Consider the following 19,078-nt stretch of genomic DNA (forward strand, 5'->3'; position numbering starts at 1 on the left):
TTTTATAGCACCAGCAGTCCATGTTAGTTCTACATAGTGCTAATGTCCTGCATGTGGTTAGTTTAACCTTTGTGTCGTCCTTCTGGGTCAAATTGACCCCCTCTGTTTTGACTGTTCCTTCTTTCCTCCCTCCCTCCCTCCTTCTCTCTTTCTTTCCTTCCTCTCTCTTTCCTCCCTTTCTTCTGTCCTTCCTTCCTCCCTCCCTCCCTCCTTCTCCTTCTTCCTTCCTTCCTTCCTTCTTTCCTCCCTCCCTCCTTCGCTCTTTCCTTCCTCCCCTACCTTCCCCCCTTCCTTCTTTCCTCTGTCCTTCTTTCCTTCCTTCCTCCCTTCCTATTTTCCTTTCTTCCTCCCTCCTTCCTTCTTCCTTCCTCCCTCCTACCTTTCTCCCTTCCTTCTTTCCTTTCCTCCCTTCCTTCCTCCCTCCTTTCCTTCCCTTCTTCCTTCCTCCCTCCTTTCCTTCCTTCCTTCCTTCCTTCCTCCCTTCCTCTTTTCCTTTCTCCCTCCCTCCTTCCTTCTTCCTTCCTCCCTCCTACCTTTCTTCCTTCCTTCCTCCCTCCTTTCCTTCCTTCTTCCTTCCTCCCTCCTTTCCTTCCTTCTTTCCTTCCTTCCTTCCTCCCTCTTTCCTTCCTTCCTCCCTCCCTTCCTTCATTTTTCCTCCCTTCCTTTCCTTCCTTCTTCCTCCCTTCCTCCCTCCTTTCCTTCCTCCCTCCTTTCCTTCCTTCTTCCTCCCTTCCTTCATTTTTCCTGCCTTCCTTTGCTTCCTTTCCTTCCTTCTTCCTTCCTTCCTTTCTTCCTCCCACCTTTTCTTCCTTCTTCCTCCCTTCTTTCCTTAAGGTTAAGGTTAAAATACCAACATGTAGTCCAAAATCTCTCAATTTCTGAGTGTGGGGAGAAGGGGAAGAACTTAACTGTGAAGGAGCCAGTGGTGGAAGGAAAAAAGAAGGTGAAAATTAACTTTCTTAGGGAAATAAATCTGAATTTGTTGCACCTTAAAATTCACCCGGTTACCACGGAGATTAAACTCACAGTGCGATATTTTCCCTGGAGAGGATTTGTGTTGATTTATTCAGCACAGATCCAGTTGGTAGAGACTCCTGCTTCGTCCTGCCGATGAAACAGAAACATTTATACAACTCATCAGTAGAATAACTTTTAATTTCTAGTGTTTATTTTACTTCACATCATTTATCTACCTGTGTTGAGAACCTATCCTCCGTTTCTTGCTGTTAATTTCCGGTAGAAACGGCCCGGTGTGTCGCCGTGTTACCGCAGCGTTCATCTTCACCTGTCAGTCAACCTGAAAGAGAGAGAGGACAAATAATCTGTATCTGAGAAGTTACACTAAACAAACATCATCTGGAGGCTCATTTAAAGTAGTTGATATATGGTTAAAAATTCTTTATTATTTTATGTTTCATCACTGTGTCTTTACTATTTGCTGCTAGAACAAACCTTCTGCTCCAGTGAGGTGATCCGTGATTTTCTGTTAAATGAAATCAAATGAAAATATAAGTGAATGTGACAGTTATAAACATAACACCTTGAGCTAAAGCTCATGTCTAAGAGCCTCTAATCTTACTCTTATAGTCTTAAATGTCTGGCTGCAAAAACTGTTAAATGATATCAACTCCATTCACTGATGAAGACTGTGTGATAACTATTGAAAGCACTGGGAAATTAGGATTGTTTGTTCCTTTCTTCTTTCCTCCGTCCTTCCTTCCTTCCTTTCCTTTCCTTTCCTTTCCTTCCTCCCTTCCTTCTTTCTTTCCTCCCTTCCTTCCTCCCTCCTGTCCTTCCTTCCTTCCATCCTTCCTTCCTGCCTCTGTCCTTTCCTCCCTTCCTTCGTCCCTCATGTCCCTCCTTCCTTCCTCCCTCCTTTCCTTCCTTCTTCCTCCCTTCCTCTGTCCTTCTTTCCTCCGTCCTTCCTTCCTTCCTTTCCTTTCCTTTCCTTCCTCCCTTCCTTCTTTCTTTCCTCCCTTCCTTCCTCCCTCCTGTCCTTCCTTCCTTCCTTCCTTCCTCCCTCTGTCCTTTCCTCCCTTCCTTCCTCCCTCATGTCCCTCCTTCCTTCCTTCCTTCTTTCTTTCCTCCCTTCCTTCCTCCCTCCTGTCCTTCCTTCCTTCCTACCTTCCTTCCTCCCTCTGTCCTTTCCTCCCTTCCTTCCTCCCTCATGTCCCTCCTTCCTTCCTCCCTCCTTTCCTTCCTTCTTCCTCCCTTCCTCTGTCCTTCTTTCCTTCCTTCCTCCCTTCCTCTGTCCTTCTTTCCTTCCTTCCTCCCTTCCTCTTTTCCTTTCAGTAATTGATTTTCATGCTTAACTTTTAACCCTGCTGTTGTCCTCGGGTTAAATTTGACCCTTTTACAAATGTTATATCAGAAATATGGATTTATTTCATCTAAACGCCTTTAAATCACACAGATGTTTCTATACTGTGTTCTTTTCAAGTATAATCATCACTTTACTCTCATTGAATTGGGTGATAATTTGTACTTTATGCTTCATATAAACGGTCGAACCAGATTTGAAATGGTTTCAAAACTGTATCCTGACTAAACTTTGACCAGTTTGTGATAATCCATCAACATATTTTCCTCTTATCTTAAATTTAGTTAAAATAATTCATAATTTCTGTTTTTTTTAACTCAAAAATTAGCTATACTTTCATTTAAATGACGTCTATATTGACCATAATTCCCAAAAATAAGTGTAAACGTTTGTAGTAATAAATTGTCTTAAAAGATCTAACACTGAATTAGGTGATAATTCATATTAACACTTTATAAACAGTGATAATTAGAAAGTAAGAAGTCCTTAAAGTGCAGATATACTGAGCTCAATGAAGACCTCATAACATGGCTGAAAGCTCCAGGAAAAGCTGATAATGAGCCTTAATAGATCCGCCACTGAATATGTTATTTATGCACGTGTTACATAGTCTTTCTCTGGGTGGAAAAACAGCTGATTAATAAACCTAAAATGAGTCATTTAGGGGGAAAGTTTGCACCTAAATGGCCGCTATGCAAGAGCTCACCGCTTCAGATTCAGTTTACAAACATTATTTTTTAAGAAAACTGGTATTTAACAAACAGATCTTTTCTCATGACACATGCTAGCTTCTGTATAAAAAGTAAAATACAATAAAAGTAACAGAAATATCGACTTACCGGAGATAAAAAAAAAAGTTTCTTTCCACTGCTGCAAGCAACCAAAGTTACGCCGTCGCCATGGCAACAAAGAACTCTGTATGGAAGGCCCGCTGTATGGAAGGCCAACAGTGTCACTATTTTTTTTTTTTACATACAGCGATAATCAATAATTAAATTACTTAAAGTTTATAAGATAATTTATATATATACACACATTATGTACCACATTTTGATGAAATGGGTGAAAAATACCCTGCTGTGTAATTTGCTAGAGTGCAGCATTTAACCTTTTTTTAAGACGTAATTTTTGCAAACATCATATATATATATTTTTTAGTAACACATCTACAATATGCTCTTAATTCAAGTTGGTAAAAGCCTTTTTTAAATCATGTAGTTTATTATTCGTCCATGCGTCCTCCCAGAACTCTGCTTTTTTCTTAAAAAAAAAAAAAATCATATCGGCTTACACTGCAATAAATGGATTCTGAGGAGTTGAGAAAATGAAAAGCAAGAGATTTTTTTTTGTATCTGATGTAGTGTAGACTGATTTTAATTAGGGTGCAGGTTGGGTTTCTGTTCTATTTAAAGTGGGTTGGATCGGGTAAGGAATTTAGTTATTGGTATATTGGTATGGGTGGGTGCTCTGACATACACACTGCATTGTTTGTGTTTTTTCAAGCTATGTGTTCGTGTGTGCGTGTGTTTCTTCATCATTAATTTCTCAATCGTCTTTTATCTGTCAGCAGCTGTAACACAGAAATTCTTCCCTTTGGGATAAATAAAGTACGCTGTCTCACTATCAATCACATTAGATGTTTAGGTTCTCATCCATTATACGCAATATATTCAGGGAGGCGTTTGATCTGTCCCACATTAATTCTGTGTTGTGACAACGACCCCAAACATCCAGTCAGAGTCATAAGGAGTATCTTCAGCAACAAGAAAAACAAGGAGTGCTGCAACAGATGGTTTTGGCCTCCTGATCTCAATATCATGGAGTCAATCTGGGATTACACGAAGAGACAGAATCAGCTGAGACAAAGCATCTGCATGAGAAATATAAAGGTTTTCTTGTTAAGGTTCATACATATCAGCATTTTGTACAAACTCACAGTACGTCAGGAATTGTTAAAAAGAAACTTTTACATCTCACTACAGCTGGGATGGAAACTCAGTCAGTATGGATGTGGATGTGATTCTTTTCTTCAAAGAGAATTTCTAATAAAGTTTCACGTTCATGGTGGAAATCAACAGCAGCTGAGAGGCTGTTTCCTGTCCGTCTGTGTTACATGTTCACCGAGTATCTGGTTTTAATTTTCTGTGAAATGTTAGACTCTTTAGATTTGGCTTGTTTGTTCCTCTCATTCTAATTAGCTTCAAGTGTGATTTGTCCATTAACCAGCACTGTTTCTGAAGAGAAGAGTGAAAATTAAACTCTGTTTTTATGGCGCTTGCACAAGTGGAAACTAATAACAACGGCTTAGTTGCAAACTGCTGGTGGTCTGATAAACTCGTCACACGTTACATGGCAAGAGGTCATCAAAATGTTGTGTTTCTGCTTCAGATTAAGTCATCTTAAAGTAAAATATATTCCTTTCTTCTCTGCAATAAACTTTTCTCTTTTCTTCTATTATTGCTTCAACTAAAACCAGTCTACAACAAAACTACAGCAGCAACTTTTTATTATTGGTTTAATAAATGTGTAACTATCCACTTAATTACACCCATATGTAATTGCTTCAATATTTTATATTAACGATGGGAAAAATGACTGCATGTAGGGTGAAAGTGTGTGTAAGTAGTGTATTAGTCGAGATTCAGTTGTGTTTTCACATTTTGGGGTTGTGAGTGCCCAGAAACGCTAAATAATGGAGCACTTTATCATTCATCATTCATATATCTTTAATAGTAAGAGTTAAATCAATTTTGTGCACAAGTATCAAATGCTGCAGTTCCTGTAACGGCCACTAGATGGTGCTTCCAAAAAACCAACAAACAATCATTGTATTGTAAGTGAATGGGAAAACTGCACACTTTTTCTAAAAAAGCACAAATAAATATATTTTTCACCCATAAGGTTTAGCTCATTGATTTAAGTTCATTAAAAGTGTTTCTTAGTGATGATGAAGCTGGAATGCACATTAAACACATATATAGGCAGTTGGTGCTACAATAGCAGTTTGCTGGAAACAGTGGTATGTCAAAAGATTTTCTAAATATAAATAATATATTATTGTCCACAAACATCATGTACAGAGCCAAACCTACAATGAAGTTTGATATGTTGCAAACCAAGCTAACGAAGCACTTAAGTTCCCGCATTACACAGAACTACTCATGCTGAGACTGAAAACATGATACCGGTTATTAGTCTTCGGAGCCACTTCTAAACTTCAGTAACTGTACCCACTGTATCTTCGTGGTGAAAGAACACATCATCCAGTCCCTCTGAAATGTAGTGGAGTGGAAGTATAAAGTAACATCAAATGGAAATACTCAAGGAAAGTACAATTACCTCAAAATTGTACTTCAGTACAGTACTTGAGTAAATGTAATTAGTTACTTTCCACCAGTGGTGAGAGAGTGAAGGAGTGTTACCGAGAGTTTTCATTTAACTGAAAAGCAGAAGGACTTCTTTCTCTTGCAATTCATCCAGATGCAATACTTGCTATCTACTACTGTGTTGCGCAAAGCCTCTAAGCTGTGTGACGATCAGGATGTTGTGTGTGTGTGTGTGTGTGTGTGTGTGTGTGTGTGTGTGTGTGTGTGTGTGTGTGTGTGTGTGTGTGTGTGTGTGTGTGTGTGTGTGTGTGTGTGTGTGTGTGTTTTGGACTGAGCCCATTATCTGCCTGCATGGTTCAAGTCACGTAGAGCTTTCAGCTGTTTATCTCTGCGTGCGCTCTTACAAACAAACAACACACAAACATACTGGTAGACGCATGTCTCCAGTGTTCTGTTAATGTTACAAAAAAAAAAAAATTCAGACTTCTATTTAAGACCAAATTTAACTCTAACATGGAATTAATCTCAACTCTGGGGTCAAAGGTCATGAATTAATTTAAACCAGTCTGTTAGTCTGAGAGAAAATCAAAGGTCAAAGCTGCTTCTTGCTTCCATCTCAGCAGGATAGATAGATAGATAGATAGATAGATAGATAGATAGATAGATAGATAGATAGATAGATAGATAGATAGATAGATAGATAGATAGATAGATAGATAGATAGATAGATAGATAGATAGATAGATAGTTAGATAGATTACGTTTTATGTTTACATGTAAAAGGGGATGAATGGATAAACATCTGTAGGTGTGGTTGTAACTTCCTCACGTTTTTTAAAGACAACATGAACAGCATGTGTTGCTGCCACAAACATCTTCCATTCAGTCATAACACAGGCTACGTGTCACAGGCAGATGTTTAAACTTCTGCTGCTTCACAGCTGATCACAGATGGTGGTGAAAAAGCTCCAGGATCATCTCGGGTAAACAAAAAAAGAAAGTACATTGGAGAAGAATTCGTTTTTCAAAGCCACAGTTTAAATCGTAAGATGGACACCGAACATAAAAACTGTAGACGTCAAAATCTAAGCTCATAAAAGGCCCAAGCATTATTTAAAGGAGCTATAATCAATATTTTATATGGATCACATGACTACATGTATGAGGACGATGTTTGCAGTGATGACTCTGCAGCTCCCCTCGGCTATACGAAGCTTTATAGTGAGTTTCAGCTCATTGTTTAACTGTCCAGCTGCAAGAAAGCTGTAAAAAGCCCACTGTACACGACCTGCTTAGCACCAGATGGCAAACAGACACAGTTAGCTGAAGACTAGCTGGTGAACATAGTGGAGCATTTAGCAGCTAAAGAGTCAGATACTTCCCTCAGGAGTTGGTATAGAGAAAAAACAGAGTGTATTCAATTGAACAATAGTGCATTTTATTGTTGATAAAAATCTATATTTTTATATATCAGAGAAACAATGTGACAATTTCCTGTTTCAGTCAGTGTTGTGTTGACAGCTGGGCCCCAGTGTCCAAAACATTAGATATTGCAGGTTTAAAACTCACTTTTAACATTTATAACATTGTAAAGAAATATATTTTACCCCTATAAACGTTAAACCATAGTTTTCATAATGTTTTCTGTGGTCTACAAAAAAGCCAACTTGTTTGTTTTTTTGCAACTTTATTTGTATTGATTTGTTCATGTAAAAATAACATAATACAGGGTCTTGACTTATGCAATGGGTTAGTCTAAATCTTACTTATTAGCACATTGTTTTATGCAACTAACAATTATTTTCAGTATCAATTAATCTGTTGATTAATGTCTTGATTAAACTCAATTAAATGACTTGATTTGACTATAAAATGTCAGAAAATGGTGAAAAATGTTGATCACTATTTCCCAAACGCCAACATGACAGCCTCAAATGTCTTTTGTCCACAATCCAAAAATATTCCTTTTACTGTCATAGAGGATTAAAGAAAACAGAAAATATTCACATTTGAGAAGCTGGAATCAGAGAATTTTGACTGTTTTCTCTTAAAAAATGCCTTAAAAAGATTAATCAATGATCAATTCTACATGTTTTCCGGTATTTTAGATAGTGATCATATTGCAGTCATTTAGATAAAGGTCAATTTCTCCATTTAGTTTATTTAATTGGTAATTGCAGCCCAGTTGTCCTTTGTCAGAAGGTTTGCCTGCAGTCATTTCCATGTCATGACTTTCTTGACAGCTGCCAAAAGTACTTGTCCCTGAGAGACTGCAACTTTGGCGTCACAAAATATCATCTCATGTTCTTCCAGCGAACCCTCTCATGGGGATCTTGAGTTGGAAGTCATAGTCATAGCTTTCCCATATATAACTCTTCTAAAAATGGGTGACTTTTTCACAAAAGCTATTAAAAAACATTGTGGCAACCTTCCTGACATGTAATAAAAATGTTTTAGAAAAATGTCACTTTGATGGCTGAGACTTTTAACTAGTTGGTGGAACTGTGTGAAACCGACAGAAAGAAAGAAATCTCCTGTTAAAATACATTTAAATCAGAAAGTAAGGAAATGGTTTCAGAGATAAACAATAAACTCTGACAGGGAGCAGGACTTGGTGGTGTAATAAACTGAATCTGGAGTCTGGCATCGCATCAGTTCAAACACTCCAGTTAAGTCAAATTTGCCGTTCAAAAGCAGTATTAAATTTTACTGCCTCAATTTCCACAACATTGTTTTTATCAACTAATTCCTAAGTGGGAAAAACGTAGTTAAAGTTCAGAGTCACTTCATGGCAGTGTTTACGAGATGTTCCACTGTAACCTACTGAAAGACGAGGAAGGAGAGGAGAGGAGGTGACAAGGGACAACAGACGAAGGAGAGAAGGAGGAAACGAGAACAGGGGGAAAAAAAGTGTGAAGCGGCAGCCAATGAGAGAGAGGGAAGATATTGGAGGGAGGAGAAAGAGGAAATGAAGAGGAGGAGGAGGGGGAGGAGGGGGAGACACGGCTATCAGAGACAGAAAGTCAGACTGTATTAGTTTTGTCTCAACCATACAGAGAACACTCGTCTCTTATTCGTCCTCTTTCACACTGAAGATAAAACTTCCCTTGCTTTTCATTTCTCTTAAAGCAACAGAAGGAGACAAAGAGACACAAACAGGTGAGATTTCTTTTACAATATTTCATCCAGATGCAAATTTGTTTTTCAAAGAAGAGGAATTTATTTCCAAAAGACGGAAAATTGTTTTTTCTATGTTTGAATGAGATATATTTAACAAGACTGTACAGAATCCATATCTTGAAATGTTTGTTTAAGTCATTTTTTTCAGTTAAACTATGTGGTTGGATTGTGACGTTTCACAAGAAGTTTAATTTATTATGTCTTTTAGTTTTTACAGAAAGGAAAATGACATGTAGACAAGCTATAAATGCTTTTGTTCTGCTGCAATGATTCGTTGATTAGTTGCCAACTATTAAATTAATTGCCAACTATTTTGATAATTGATTAATCATTTGTTGTGATTCTTTAAGAAATAATTATCTGATTGAAGCTTCTCATATGTGGATATTCGCTGGTTTATGTATTCCTTTATGACAGTAAACTGAATATCTTTGAGTTGTGGACAAAAGGTTGTACCTTGGACTTGAGCCCACTGATTCTAACATTCTTTCAAAATAAACAGATAAAAAGATAAAAACATTTAACGATTTACAGTCCAATCCGTCCAAAGTTTGATTTTGTAACAAGACCATTTATGAAATGAAACTGAGGGAGCTGCTGGTTGGACCTGTTATAATCAATATTTCTATCAATATTGAACTATAGATTCAGCAGGTGACAGAATGATGATAATGTTGCTCTGTAAGTGCTGGATGTGGAAATAAGCAACTGTTTGCTTTTAAGTTATGCAGTTGTACTGGACAGAGTATATGAACTTTATAGTGTGGTAATAAACTAGTGATTATAGTTTGTTTCTGCTGCAAATCATCTCATTTGTAGTCACATTTAGAAAACAGACTTTCCACAGTGTTTTTAACCATAAAAAAGAAAAAAAACTGGTATAATTGGTAACAGTGCTATCAGTCATTCTGCCATGTTGTGTTTGCTAATCAATCACTTGCTTCGTTTGCATCTTGCTTTCCAGATTTTCTCACCAAGTTCATCAGAACACCCGGAACACCTTCTCTACTGTCTACTGGTCCAATCTCAGGCCAACCTCGAGAACGTATTTGAAAGCTGAATCTGGAGTCACAGCTTTCACACATTTTGCAACTTGTTTTGGAATCAGATGAGGTTCTAGAACTGGTTTCGGAATATGTTCTCTAGTAAAACCAGGTTCCAAACCGGGTTCTAGAAGCATAGCAGGTTCCAGAGTGGGCTCTAGATATACAGTGGGATCAGGATTCAGTTTGGGAGTCTCTGGGGTTGTTTCTGGGGTCAAAGCAGTGGATTAAGAAACCGCAGTGAGATCTGAAAATGGGTTCCAGAGTTCCCTCCATGTTTACTGTGCTGCTGGTCATTTGGTGTTTGGCATTTTCCAATCCGGTTGGTTGCCACAGTAACATCTCATCTGAGCTGCCTTTATCAGAGCTGATGATGCCAGGCCTGCCTGGTTTGTATAGCACGGACCCACCACTAGCGGAGATGGACCATAGCATCCAGAACTCAGATCAAGAGCCATATCTGGTGCAAGAGACTGTGAACAAACCTTCATCCTCTCTGGGGTCTGGACCAGGAAACTCAAAACATGCCTTTGAGTTGAAACACAAACGTGATAAAAAACCTCAGTTGTCTTCCTCCAATTCCTCCATAGCAGGTCTTAGGCGTCCGGTCAGCCTCCCAAAATGCCTGCGGACCACATCAATCCATACATCCTTCAAATACATCAACACGGTGCTGTCCTGTTTGATATTTGCTGTGGGGATCATAGGAAACGCCACTCTGCTGAGGATTATCTACCAAAACAAAAGCATGAGGAACGGACCCAACCTTCTGATAGCCAGTCTGGCTCTGGGAGACCTGATCTACATCGCCATCGACATTCCCATCAACCTCTACAAGGTACTTTAGTAGGTTGTATCATGTATTCAAATGTATTTATATATTTTTTTGTTCAACCTTTAGAAAATATTCCTTTGGATTACATTTTTTCGACAGCCCTACTACTGTGTATTGAAATAAGCTGCCACTACAGGAGGATTGTATTCAATATGTTTGCTTTGACTCAGGTTCCCACTACAATAGGGCCCCAAGATATGGTGTTTGTCTCTGTAATTTATGAAAGCACATTTTTTAAATATATTTTAAAGTAGTTTAACCTTGCGATAGGACTGGGATGGACAGGTTAAAGGAGCAGACATGGGTACAGCACATCCCAATGTTGGCTGTGTGTGTTGTCTGCCTCACTCTGGAGGCTGAGTGTTGCACTGATAAAAGCACCAAAATATCCCAATGACTGTGATAACACACCACACACACTGGCACTGATATCACACATGTATGTTAATCTGATAATGCTTTATGTGTGTGTGTGTGTGTTTGTGCAGCTCCTGGCCATGCAGTGGCCATATGCCGAAAGTGCTTTCGGCCTCTTCCTCTGTAAGCTGTTTCCCTTCCTGCAGAAAGCTTCAGTCGGCATCACTGTCCTCAACCTGTGTGCTCTGAGTGTGGACAGGTAACACACACATGTAATTACTATTCCCTTTTATTTAGTTTATTTTGTATGGCACATTTCATGCAAATTCAGTGTTTTACATAATGCATTAAAAACACGAAACACAATGTAAAACTTTGTAAAATCACAAATTAAAAGGACAGAGCCTTTTGAAGGGAACATATGAGAAGTACAATCAGGGTAGATAAATGAATACCAAAGGGTATGAAGACATTGTTTGCCTACAAAATAGATTCATTCCCACATTTTACCTATAGATTTGGTTATTTAATATATACACAAACAATGTGTGCTATTGACTCAGTTAAACTAGAAAAACTGTACAATAAAAGAACCAAACAAACATTATTTTGCTGCATTTCTCTGATTAGTTGATAAATACATTTGCAACCAATTATGATTAAGCCATTATGACAATTGTGCTATTTCTGCAAAAAAACATTAAAGTATTCATTTTAACAACTGACAGGATTCCTTGAGCTGACAATTTCCAAATATGAAATAAACTAAAAACAATACCTTCATACTCAGGTATCGTGCAGTGGCATCATGGTCAAGAGTGCAGGGCACAGGTGTGCCATTGGTCACTGCGGTTGAGATCGTGGGGATCTGGCTGCTGTCCATTGTGCTGGCTGTGCCCGAGGCCGTCGGATTCAGCATAGTCTCCTTCAACTACAATAACGTTACCCTAAGGGCCTGCATGCTGCAGCCCCAGACGCCCTTCATGACTGTGAGTATGTCTGTGTTTACAGTACGTGACTGGAGTGTTTGTGTTTGTATGAGCGGTGGAAAGGAAAGGGAGAGTGTATACAACATGTACAGTATATGTTATGTGTAAATGGACATCTTGGCTCTGTACACGGAGCTGATGAGCAGAGTTGTGGGTGGAAGCCATGGCAGCTCCTGTAATAGTTTTCTACTTCCACATTCAGTGGTCGAAACAGAATGTTTCGGTCACTACTTTAAGCAATTTCAACAGTTTATCCTTTATCTTAAGCTAAAAGAATTTAACAGTTTATCCTTTACTTTAGGTAATAATTTCAGACATGTATTTGTTACTAAATCGATCAATCAATCAATCAATCAATGTGTTACTTTTAGCTGACTTTTTAAACCATTTATCCATTATTTTGGATTAGAAATTATTCAGAGATGTATAACCAAACAAAGTTATTGTTTTTCCAAGAGCAACCCTTTCAAAAACCTTGCATAACATCACATTACAAACATTTTGTATGACCACTTTGCTATGGTGCAGCTTTTGTTATGACAACCTTGAATATGTATTAACTTTTGAATTTGGCATTGTTTATTTTAAGGCATTTTATGTTAATTCTAAAAGTTTAGTGAATAATATAAATTTGAATTTCCAGAAAGTTATACAACAAGCTGACTTAATTCCCATAAGACAACTCTCGGTAATATTATTTAATAGGTCTCAAGTTAAGGCAGAGGGTACATTGGGGGCTTGATCTGGACTCATCTAAATGGATGGACAGTGTCTCCAGGGAAATAGATTGGACTCTTTTGCCCATTTCCGCAAACTTTTTGATGTTGTGTTTCAGGGCGAAGTCTGTTCTGTAATTCAGATAGTTTAAAACATCATTTCCTGTTTATGTCTCCAGGTCATGACTGGGCTAAATGCTCTCAGCCCAGGCACTCAAATTTCAATCACGGTCAGCTGACCTGCTATCACTCTTTAGACAACACCAATGTCAACAAAAACTGAGAATGTATAAGCTTGTAAAAGTGCAATTAATGGCAGAGCTGTTATATTGGATTGCATCAGATTGTACAAAAGCAAATAAGAATATGCCAATGGTTAATATGCTATGGGTGGACAAGGCAGATCATCCAACCCAATATTCAAATTACAAATTACAAACATAAAGTTTAGAAAGCTACATTATTTTTTATTATACAATTACAGACATGTTCTCTATTATGGAATAAGGTTTAGAAAGGTTGTTTTCCACCATCTGAGTGAGCTGAAGGATGTAGATGTTGAACAGTAGAGGCACAATAATGGAGACTTGGGGAAGTCCACGTCATGTCCATACACTCATACCATGTAGTTACCAGCCAATACAAAGTAGTTCCTATACTTTAAGTAGTAGAGGGTTTTCCAGTCTGATTAGCAGTATGTTAAACAAAGCAGCACTGAGATCACGTCGTACTACTGTCTGTGTTTAAGTGGATGTCATTCAAGACCTTGACAAGAGCAGTCTCAGTGGTGTGGTGAAAATCTTGGCTGGAAAACATCAAAATAGTTGTTTAGTGCCAAGAAGCTCTTAAACTGTTTAAAGACAAGAAAACTTTGGAAACAAGTTGCACTTTTTCTTCAAGGCCAAACGGAAACTTGTTGCTTCCTCCTTTATGTCTGTGCCGGACTATGGTGATGTTATAGGCATGCATTCATCTTCAAAATGCCTACATGAGCTGGATACTGTCTACCAAAGATCACTGAGGTTTATTACACATTTTAATACCCTTACTCACCATTGCACTTTGTATATTTGGGTTGGATGATCTGCTTTGCTCACCCATAGACTTAACCATTGGCAAATTCTTATTCATAAGGTTATTCTTGGTTTTATTCCATTTTACCTGCAGATCGGCCTTTAGACAGGTATGGGAAGTTATTGTGTTTTCTCTAGGAAACTTATTCTTACTATCTGTCCCTAAAGCCTGTGCTCCCTCTGCTTGGAATCAGTTGCACAATTACCTGAATTTTCGGAAGCTGGTCTCACTGGATGCAATTAAAGTAATTTTAAAAGGCTTGGAGGCAGGCACATCTGGCTGTAAATGTTTTGACTGTCATATTGACCCTGTATTTTAATCTCAATCAGACATTTCCTGGTTAAATGATGGTTTAAAAAAACCCAAAATCTAAACAACTCTCTGAAAGTGTGTTTCTCTGTGTTCCAGTTTTACCGGGATGCAAAGGACTGGTGGCTGTTTAGCTTCTACTTCTGCGTTCCTCTGGTTTGTTCTGCTGTTTTTTACGGCCTGATGACTTGTGAGATGCTCAGACACCAGAAAGGAAGTCTGCGGATCGCACTGAGTGAACACCTCAAACAGGTACACACACAAACATGTATACAGTACCATATGAGGACCATGATTTATGATGACAGTGTTACACAAGCATGTTTCTGAGGCAAATTTCTCTCCACAGCGTAGAGAAGTAGCTAAAGCTGTGTTCTGCCTGGTGTTGATCTTCGCTCTGTGCTGGTTTCCACTCCATCTGAGTCGCCTGTTGAAGCGGACCGCCTACAAATCCCATGATGCACACCGCTGCGAATTGTTGAGGTACGAGCCTTACAGTTTTCTTATAGTTTTTTGTACTTGTTTGTACTGTTTTTACTATTATTGGGTTTTATTTTTATTTCTCAAATTGCATGTTTTTGTGTTTTTTATTTCAAATTCTTACTGTTAAATGTTTGTTTTGTGTAAAGCACATTGAGTTGCCATTGTGTATGAAATGCGATATATATATATAACTTACTTACTTGTGGTTGTCATCTCCTCTCTCTTTACAGTCATCATCTGAATGATCATGCATCTCATTTTACCCTTTGTACTTCCCTGAGTTTTTAAACCTATGTGTTCTTCTGTTGTTGTAGTTTCCTCTTGGTGCTTGACTACTTCAGCATTAACATGGCGACCATCAACTCCTGCATCAACCCCATAATCCTCTTCTTCGTCTCCAAGAAGTTCAAAAACTGCTTCAAGGTACAAACAAACAAATACAGTTTTGCTTTGTGGTTAAGTGTGTGAGAGTTGAAGACAGTGAAGAGCTGAGTCTTTGCTTTCCCCCAGTCAGGGTGACATCAAAATGAGGTCATGGGGTCAGAGGGCATGAGATACAGATACAACAGAGACACAGAGAGAAAGAGGTTATCCAATGTTTTGAGATAACAGAGCTCTTAAGGGTGGAAAGGATAGTCCAGACATCTAATCATAGAAAGGTTGTGACCTTTGATAAAAGACTTGCGGGAAGTGAGCAGTAACATGTTTGGTTAAAGGGGCAATCCACCATCTTTACATATAAAGGTCCGTTTACCAGTGCAAACAGTTATCTTGTGTCTTCTGAGGCTCTGAAGTCTGAGAAAATAACCCTCAAGGAGTCATAGTCATGGCATCAAGGTTTTCTCAGCTTGGGCTCAGGCTACAAATGTAGATACCCTCAAGCCTCCGTTACAGTTCTGGAGTTTAAAAGACATGAGGGTTAACAAGACAGGGAGGATCAGATAGAGTTGCTAAATGGGAGGGGAAGTTTTTATCCTTATTCTGTATATCCATTTTTTTATTTTATTTAACAATGTCCTCAATATTATTTAACACAGAAACATGGGACTCTTCAGAATTATGGAATGATTATGTTATGACCACCAGTTTCAATTATTCAAAATCATGATTTTTCTGTCATTTTGGCATCCTTAACCAATTCAAAATGCTTCGATGTTGCAGTAGTAAACAAAATGTGGCAGAAATTAAAAATGACCTCATGAATTTAAAGTTTGATGATTGGTTTTGGATTTGTTTGCCAAAATGCCCATTGGGAGTCATAGTAGTCAACATCTACCCTGAAGTTTTATGTCTTCAGTCTTGTACCTTCAACTATTTACCAAAAAACCCAGATATTTTCTTATTCTGCTGCCTATCCAAGCTGTAGAAGAACTCAAACTTTGGGTTACTTAAAATTATGCTTTTGAATCACATTATATGAACTTTAGCATATGGTGTTTATAGAGTTTGATATCTATCTATCTATCTATCTATCTATCTATCTATCTATCTATCTATCTATCTATCTATCTATCTATCTATCTATCTATCTATCTATCTATCTATCTATCTATCTATCTATCTATCTATCTATCTATCTATCTATCTATCTATCTACCTTGGGACGAGGTATAATAGGGACTGAAAGATATGATATCTCTGCGTCTTTTGACCATTCTTTTTATGTCTTTTTCCGTCTCCTGTGAGTCTCCAAACCTTATAGTAGTGCCTTACTAAATAGCTGGAGTACCCCTTTAATCAAACTCTGTCTCTCTCTCTCCCTTTCTCCCTCTCTCTCTCTCACTATCTCTCTCTCTCTCTCTCTCTCCAGTCCTGCCTGTGTTGTTGGTGTTATTCTGGCTCTCTCTCTAACAGTATGCTGCCTCTCCACCATGGGACCAGCCTGCAATACAAACACACTGACCACTGAGGGGAAGTGAGAGATCTGCAATCAGCAGTTCAAACAACAACAAGGACGCCTGACGCGGACGCTGAAAGAGACATTGTTGTGTTTGGGAGAGAACAGAAAAAGATGGAGCGAGACTCTGTGTGTGTGTGTGTGTGTGTGTGTGTGTGTGTGTGTGTGTGTGTGTGTGTGTGTGTGTGTGTGTGTGTGTGTGTTTGTGTGTGTGTGTGTGTGTGTGTGTGTGTGTGTGTGTGTGTGTGTGTGTGTGTGTGTGTGTGTAAAATGGCAAATAACCAAATAAACACCTCTATATCATTGATTTTTACCTTTTACATAGTGTATTTATTCAGTTCTAAATGTCTCTTTTTATTAAATACAAATTACTTTATAGTGGTATATAGTAGTGTGTATTTATTATCATGTTTTATGTGTAAAATACTCAACCTATTAAAATGAAAACAAGTCTGACGTTTATAGCCTCACTGGCACCATCTAGTGTCTGAAATGTTTATTACATGCCCAAATAAATATAAAGCTGCTGACAGAATGAAGAACATACTGATTATTTTTCTGTTCTTGGAGCCTCAGCTACAAGTGGAACAAAAATATGATATTAATGTAAATGATTTAAAACTTTTATCTCTTTAATCTTTTTTCTTTTATTGCCTGTATCAATAAAACTACTCTCAAAGCTCTCGTGAAGATTGGTTTTGCTTTTCACATGTGTACTAAGTTGCACACAGTTTACACTTCAATGCTATATCAAATAATCTGCTTTTACTAATTTTCCACTACACTGCCCACAATTAAGAGCTGTTGTAAACACACACACACACACACACATGGTCATATGGTTTCCAGCTGAAGCTCTCTACACTGTAACACACTCTACAGCAATGCTTTGAACTAAATGCTTACGTCACCATGTCAACAAGCTCACAATGGCAATACAGTCCGGGCCAAAGCTGTTGATAAGTTGTGATTATCTTTTGCTGTGGAAATCATGAGTTGTGTTTATTTTTGCAGTTAGTTGCCTACAGTTCAAGTATACTGTTTAACTTTTGTATTCCTAGGTCATTATTGGTAAAGTGTGGCTCCGAAAAATCCAAAAGTCAAATGTAAAAAAACAGATTAGTCAGCAGCTAGTGGTTTTTTTACCGTTAATTGGGAGCTTTGTCCTTTGGATTACATTTGTTTGGACAGCCTATTCCTTTGGTTTGTAATAAATTGCCACTAGAAGAGGATTTTATACAATATGTTTGCTATAACTGAGGTTCTGACTACAAAAGGGCCGCAAGATTTATGTTTGTCTCTGTAATTTTTGTTTATATTGTGGTTTTTGTGTAGTGGGAGAAGAAGTATTCAGATCCTTTGGACTTTTTCTCTAATCATTGATTTTTGCTGAAATATTGCATCATTTGAACATTTACTGAAAAGAAACCATGTGAGAAGATTAGAGGGAATACAATCACCACAACTCGTAGACATCTGAATGCTTTTTGTAAAGATGTCAAAAGACAAAACTGGGTCCACTGGTTTCATCTTTAACAATGTGTTGTATTTTAAAAAGCTTGTTATATTATCCATTGTGTCAAGTCTTCATCTGAAAAGTAGCTAAAGCTGTCAGATAAATGTAGTGGAGTGAAAGCACAATAATTCCCTCTGAAATGATAAGATAGGATATATCTTTATACTTCACTGGAAGTCAAGGCATCCAGTGAAGTATTAAGTAGCATGACATTAAAATACTCAAGTAAGGTACAAGTAATTACCTGTGAAAACCAGGGGGCGATTCCAGGATGAGACCTTTAGAGGGGCTCAGCTCCTAATGAGAATAAGACATACAAAGCCCTGCAAGTGTTCAAACCTCCTGCTAAACTACTCATTTCACTGGATAACGTAAATTGCAACAAGAAATATTAATACATAGTAGAGTGGTCTATTATAATGTATAATAATTATAATGGTTCAGAATAAACAATCACAGATAGTTAATGAACCCTGAGATAGAGAAACACAATATTAATGACAGAACTATCCAAAGTACATTAAAGCTGTTTTAGAAAAAACCCCAAAACAATGATAATTTATTTATTTTTAGGGGTGCTGAGATCAAATTTAGGGGTACCTGGACCTGGTAAAAACTGTGATTATAGTAGGATACGTGAGTAAATGTGCACTACTACTACTAGTCACCATTGTAGAGCTGTATTTATAGTTTAGTTACAGAAACAATTAGAGTAAATAAAAGCGATAAAAAACGATGAGGGGGAAAAGGGATATTTCTGAGCCTGAGCATGATGGCCTAAATGTGGATTAAAACATTATTAGATTAAGTTAATTCAATTTGTGACTCTTTTTTTCCTACAAACACGTGACTGATGGGGAGAGAGAGAGAGAGAGAGAGAGAGAGAGAGAGAGAGAGAGAGAGAGAGAGAGAGAGAGAGAGAGAGATGACGTGAGCGCGTCAACACGGGGAAACAGGCGGACAAACACCGGACCGCTGCTGCACCCTGAAGCAAGTCCGGTTTGGTTGTAGCTACTTGGTTTAACCCTGATCG

General features: G+C 38.1%; 2 protein-coding genes across 3 annotated transcripts in view; one reads left to right on the forward strand and one right to left on the reverse strand.

The window, feature by feature from the left end:
• LOC134006179 (zinc finger protein 208-like) overlaps nt 1-19,078 on the reverse strand; it is a 1,001,836-nt gene that overhangs the window by 777,205 nt on the left and 205,553 nt on the right. The gene's annotated exons all lie outside the window — the stretch shown is intronic.
• LOC134006198 (endothelin receptor type B-like) lies at nt 9,794-17,195 on the forward strand. 2 transcript variants are annotated; one of them, XM_062445284.1, is made up of 7 exons: nt 9,794-10,707; nt 11,193-11,320; nt 11,852-12,050; nt 14,249-14,401; nt 14,499-14,632; nt 14,947-15,055; nt 16,443-17,195. In XM_062445284.1, the coding sequence occupies exons 1-7, from the start codon at nt 10,123-10,125 to the stop codon at nt 16,539-16,541; spliced, it is 1,407 nt and encodes a 468-aa protein (XP_062301268.1). In that variant the 5' UTR covers nt 9,794-10,122; the 3' UTR covers nt 16,542-17,195. The 2 variants fall into 2 exon arrangements, with proteins under 2 accessions (XP_062301268.1, XP_062301269.1); XM_062445285.1 differs by having other exon boundaries at nt 16,487-17,195.

Source organism: Scomber scombrus, chromosome 23, assembly GCF_963691925.1.
Source record: "Scomber scombrus chromosome 23, fScoSco1.1, whole genome shotgun sequence".
Lineage (NCBI taxonomy): Eukaryota > Metazoa > Chordata > Actinopteri > Scombriformes > Scombridae > Scomber > Scomber scombrus.